This window comes from Bradysia coprophila, unplaced genomic scaffold (assembly GCF_014529535.1).
Source record: "Bradysia coprophila strain Holo2 unplaced genomic scaffold, BU_Bcop_v1 contig_151, whole genome shotgun sequence".
Lineage (NCBI taxonomy): Eukaryota > Metazoa > Arthropoda > Insecta > Diptera > Sciaridae > Bradysia > Bradysia coprophila.
The window spans coordinates 3,391,553-3,397,552 of NW_023503423.1; the positions used below are offsets into that span (position 1 = coordinate 3,391,553).

Sequence of the window (6,000 nt, forward strand, 5' to 3'; positions counted from 1 at the left end):
GACATTTTTCAGATATGCCCCTATGTTCTACTCGTAAAACTCTGAGACTTTGCCGAAGAAAGTAACTCTCTATCTGCCACCATTCACAAAATAACTCTAAACCCTAATTGACCCACCCATTTCAAATATTAGTCCTTTCATCCTACGCTCGAGTAGCTCAAAATTTGGTCACTCTAATCACTCTAGCTCAAACGAATCTGCCCCGATTTTTTAAATTATTTTTTTGTTCGAATCGTGTTACGAATACCTTTCATTTGATGGGTCGCACGCCTCTGTAGGTTTCAATACAGCTAAGCTACAGCCGAAAACGCGTTCCCGACCCTCGAAAACCACACTCAGAAACCACTTCGAGGCTAATAAAACAAAATTCTGGTTTTTCCTGGGGTAATGGCGTATCACATTTTCATTTTTATGCCCACCCTGAGGTTCCTGCAAAATTTCATGGAGATTGACTGACTAGTTTCCGAGATCGACCGTCGATAGATAGACAGATAGACAGATAGAAACATACAGAGTAAGTTGAAAGATTTTGATTGTTTGGAAAACGTTAATTTGGTGCATTTTCTATCAAAATGACCAACTTCAAAACGATGTATCTCCGGCAATTTTAAAGTTACATAGTCGAGTGATAGCTCGTTTTGCTCGTATTTGAAGCGCGAATAAGATAGAATAGGATTTGTGGTGATCTAAACCAAAGGGTAGAAACTGAAATGTTCGGCTATATATAGTTGCCGCGTCTCAAAAAAATTTCTTCGTTCTTTTTTTGGAAGTTAGACTGCGTCAAGTCCTCCGCTATCGCTCCGGACATGATCCTTTACCAGATTTGCACACTTTTTTTCGTATTGATGGGCGCCATCTTGAATTACAGCGCCACCTGCATACTTTTTCAATCACTTATATTTTTTCGTATGCAGAGAGGTTCAAGGAAGACATGATTCTTCTCCCAATCAATTCGGATCAAAATTCAATTTTATAGAGCCGAAAGAAGTTTTAGATAACGGCGGCTTCCTGTCCCAAACCAGACCGATCCCAGCTTGGCAACATTGCGTTTCGAGTTCGTGGCCGACCCACCTACAATAATCAACCATAAAATCGCTTTTCACATTCAATATGAGCGAAAGGACCACTCGCACCTTACTAATACCTACATGTAGCGACGCGAAAGAGACCTCCTATTCAAATTTGCTTTTGTTCTCCTGCAAAGTTTGACCGTATAGCAAAAGAAAACTTTTTGAGTTAGGTCTCTTTCGGGTCGTTATGTCTAGTTGGAGTCAGTTGAACTCTTTCACTGAACGTTTAAAGAAAACTTCTTTGTTTATTCGATGTTTTTCGCTTTAATTTAATTTCAATTTTGATTCGCAACGACGCGACACATACTGCCACACTGAGTCGTAGTTGAGCAGCACAAAAACACTAAAGAGTTGAATAATAAATGAGTAGCAATAATAGATCAGCACTCCACGATTGTGTGGCATTATTGAAACAGCTGCATGATATGCAATTATTGTAATCACAGCCAGGCAAAATTTGATCAACCAATGACTAGAATTCTCAAATCTGAAAATTACATTTTCGTAAACGGATTTATTGGACGTGTAAACACAACTGTGGTGACTTTACCGTGACTTTAACGGCGCTGACAAAATGACTCCAGCGAAAAGTCCCAAGTCTCTAACTATCGCAGAAACGGGTGTCGAGTCGGGTCTAAGAAACAGAGGGTTTTCGCATCGATTGAAGGCCTAGAATGAGAAATTTTTTAGAACCGAACCCCGTTTATTGTTCCCTCCAAATGCTCACAATTTTTATACTCCATAACGGATCACGACCGAATAACTTCTGTCCAAAGAAGATACCGATTGCAGCGATAGCAACGATAATGCCTATCGCCAGCATTTGTGATTTACTGTAGCTGTAGACTGTATCCATTGTAGTCGTGTTCCGAATCATATACCGTGCGATAAAGTGACCCAAAATAGCACCCAGCAAGCACTGATGAAAGAAATGGCATGCAAAGTACATTCTCGACAGTGCCACCATATTGATTAGGCATAGATAGATGATCCAACCCAAGATGTTGCTAGACTTTTTGGTCAGCATGTGTTTCTTATGTAGTTGAGTCATTAGCTCGGTTATAACGACGTATAAAAATGCTGCTTGAAACAAAACGTGACCTGTAAATGGGGAAAGGTCTTAAGTTGCAACAACTGCTACTTTTCAACGTTTATCCTAAAGTTTTCTTTGTCATTTTTCAAAATTTTAAATTTGTCATAGTCGGTCCAATACTCAAAGGAAACGAACTGAATCGTAACACCATCACAAGGTAGTCTTCTCTTCATTTCAGGCCTCAATGAACGAACATTATATCGCTTGATTTATCCGTCTGTACGTTTGACCAGTAACTAAAAGCCAATACAACTAGCAATAAAAATGACCTGAAGGATTTCCCGGCGACGTTTCACAGGTGATGTCCGTTTGTCGAAGAACTGGTCCGTTTTGCATTGAGAACACATACCAGTATGGCCTTCCCTCAGAAAGTATCCTGTATGGATGAACGTAAAGTAACACACAAAAATTCAAGTAATTTTCCTCTGATTCATTGTCACTAACCACTTCAACAGAGTCATAAGCATATTCGAGCCTATCGACGTTAACAGTGTTCGTACGTAAAATTCCGGACTGTACAAATACAATAGTGGAAACACATGACTGTAAACAGTTGCCATGTTTGTGAACACACTGAAGAACCAGAGTATGCTTTCGAAGGGTTGTAGGCTGCAAATGAAAATATTTATTGAAATAGATGTTCCGCTCGGACAGTAATGGGTACGCTTACACATTTTGACACCATAGTATCTGATAAGTTTCAAAATTTAACATCGACTCGTATAAAAACATTGCAAATTTCGGTTGAGGGATGTAGAGAATTTTGTGCCACACGATCGTCTGTGGGGTAGAAATTTGTTTGACAATTCGTTTAGTGTAGCTGCTGCGCAAGACCGAAATTTTCCTTCTGAATGGTAATGTCCTTACTCGGGTGTATGCATTATCAAAACTATGCATTCAGCCACGAGGGGTAAGATATTAACAGGAAGAGTGTGTCAGCCATGTGAATGACTTCGGAAAAAATTTTCTGGTGGGATTCGAAAATATTTTAATTAAATTCGTAATCAATACCAATAGTAAGCCTAGAAAGATGATTAGCACTGTTCGCACTGTTAACACTGTCTGGAGGAAAAACTTTCGAGGAAAGGAAAAGCCAAAAAACGAAATCGACATTTAGTGATACAAACACTAAGAGCAATATACCCCTCGTCGTATGCAGATGTTATCCGAGACAAGAACGTTATGCGGCAACATACTTACCTCGCCTACCTCTGTGTGTATACCCACTAAAGCTCACAATAATTTAAAAGTTGGAGTTAGATGGCGACACATGATCCTCAGAAAGGGTTTTAGTTTATTGTGTGTAGTTTAGAGTTTGAGTGTACAGTGCGATGAGGTTTGAAGGTAATGTGAAACATTCTATAAAAGAAAACTAAAGCCCCTTAGGCCGGAAACACACGAGCAACTTTGCGTTGCTGAGATCGACAATGCGTTTTCCATTGTTTTATTTATTGAGAAGTGTCGTGAATACAACATCGACATAGTCTTGCTATTCATAGACTTCGAAAAAGCTTTCGATTCAGTGGAAACATGGTCGATATTGGACGCATTAGACGAATGTATAGTAGACTCAAGGTACTCCAACACAATTCGATATGTGTACAAAAATGCTACTTCATGTATAAAACTTCATAAGAGCACGGAGAAATTCAGAATTGGCCGAGGTGTAAGGCAGGGTGACACCATTTCACCGAAATTATTCACGGCGATTCTGCAGAGTGTTTTTAGGAAGTTAAACTGGAGTAAAATTGGAATAAAGATAAATGGAGAGTACCTGAGCAATCTCCGCTTCGCTGATGACATTGTACCGATAGCAGCGAATCTAGGTCAGGCTCAGCTTATGCTACAACAGTGAAGTGAAGAGGCGAGCAAAGTTGGCCTCAAGATGAACTTATCGAAAACAAAAGTCATGACCAACATCGGGGACGATAGAGAGATCAAAATTGGTGACACTGTCATTGAACGACAGCTATGTATATCTAGGACATAAACTGAAGTTAGGTCTGGACAACCAGACTGCAGAAATAAGACGTAGGATTGGTCTTGCATGGGCAGCGTTCGGAAAACTCAGACTAATTTTCAAAAGCAAAATGAATAATAGTCTGAAACGCAAAGTTTTCGACACTTGTGTCCTTCCAGTGCTCACTTATGGAGCGGAAACGTTAACTTTAACGAAAGCATCCGAAGATAAATTGAGAGTGACACAAAGAGCCATGGAACGGAGTATGCTTGGAATAACACTCAGAGACAGAATGACGAATCAATGGATTCGACAACAGACCAGGGTCGTTGATGTCATGGAAAGAATAGCATCTCTGAAATGGATCTGGGCGGGACATATTGCAAGAAGGACAGACGAACGTTGGACCAAAAAGATCATGAACTGGCGACCATATAAAAGACGAGCTATAGGTAGACCACCAGAGAGATGGACAAACGGAATTAAGAATATTGCAGGTACAAACTGGCAGCAAATGGCAATGGATCGTACAAAATGGAAAGAAGTTGGAGAGGCCTACATCCAGCAGTGGATGGAAACAGGCTGAAAAAGAAGAAGAAGAAGAAGATTGTTTTATTTATGCAGCAAATCGAATTACAATGAAACAGAATGTGCGAGTACTGAAATCGTTTGTCTGTTTTAGCCATTTCAAGTGAACCAAAATCAAGTAGCTGTTGAGCCTCATTTGTTTCTCTAACGGCTAAGGTCGATCTCGAAAATATTCTTGTCTTCATCATTGAAATTGTGTCGAAGCCTAATCTATCGCATACGAAATATGGACATTCCCGAAGCAATAGGCAAAGCAATTCGTAACACTAGAGGAGAAGCATTTTTTGCTGCAATCGAACAATATTTCAAGAGCTCGGTCCAAGTGATTCCGGACAAATTGAAAAAGATTTTAATGTTACAAGGTTTCGATAACGCCATACTGCTGAGCAAATTGAATAAAAAGACGATCGCGGATATAGAAACCTCTATGCGGACTATTAACGTACATTTCGTCTTCAAACGTCTCGCTGAAATAGAAAGCTATTATGGTGCTTTCGCGACTTGCCAAAATGAATTTGATTTCTTAGTTGGAGAGCGAATGTTACTGAAAATTATTTATAAAATTGTTCTGGCTGCAATGCGTATGACCGATCAGTTTGGCAATATGACTGAAAATTCTGACGAAGATGATGGGCCTGATCATGACGAATTGGTTAATAATGGTCACGGAGCAGAAAACTTCAGTCGTGATACAACTGAAAATGTCGATGATTACGAAGGGGCTGTTATGTACGAAGAATCTGCGAGTAATGGCCACACACCAGGTGAGTTAGATGGATCTACTGAAAATGCCGATGAAGATGATTTGGTAATAATTCGTGAAGAACCAGAAGAGTTGTTTACTGAACACGAGGAATGATTGTACGTTGTACACCCGTTCAACTAAAACCCCAGAGATTACCATTTTGTTTTTGCCAACATTATGTAGTGGGCCTTTGAGAGGCCGATTCAAGGAATAAAAACTTAGCAGTTCAGTTTTCAGTGTTGTTGTTCGATTTCAAGCTGTCTACAATGTTTAACTATACAGTATCGTGGCTATCATCAACGCCCTTCAAGTCTGAGTGGTACTCTTAATAGGGTACAGTGGCATACAACTGTAAAAAACGATTTCATACAAAATAGTACTCCATTTGGCAGCTGTTGATCACTTTTGCTTGAAATGCGTTGCTATCATTCACGGTAGCTCAATCGGTTAGAGCATTGTCCCGGAAAAACGAAGATTGCGGATTTGGTTCCCACCAGTGAGCTAATTTTTAATTTCAATTGCATCTTAAAAAATGCTAAAAAAT

The 6,000-nt window shown here is 39.7% G+C and overlaps 1 protein-coding gene across 1 annotated transcript; it reads right to left on the bottom strand.

The window, feature by feature from the left end:
* Positions 1–1,323: 1,323 nt before the first annotated feature.
* LOC119074499 (glucose-6-phosphatase) lies at positions 1,324–2,984 on the bottom strand. Its single transcript, XM_037180655.1, has 6 exons — positions 2,834–2,984; positions 2,608–2,772; positions 2,433–2,539; positions 1,798–2,171; positions 1,621–1,739; positions 1,324–1,557 (listed from the first exon to the last, which is right to left on the bottom strand). The coding sequence occupies exons 1-6, from the start codon at positions 2,893–2,895 to the stop codon at positions 1,335–1,337; spliced, it is 1,050 nt and encodes a 349-aa protein (XP_037036550.1). The 5' UTR covers positions 2,896–2,984; the 3' UTR covers positions 1,324–1,334.
* Positions 2,985–6,000: the final 3,016 nt, after the last annotated feature.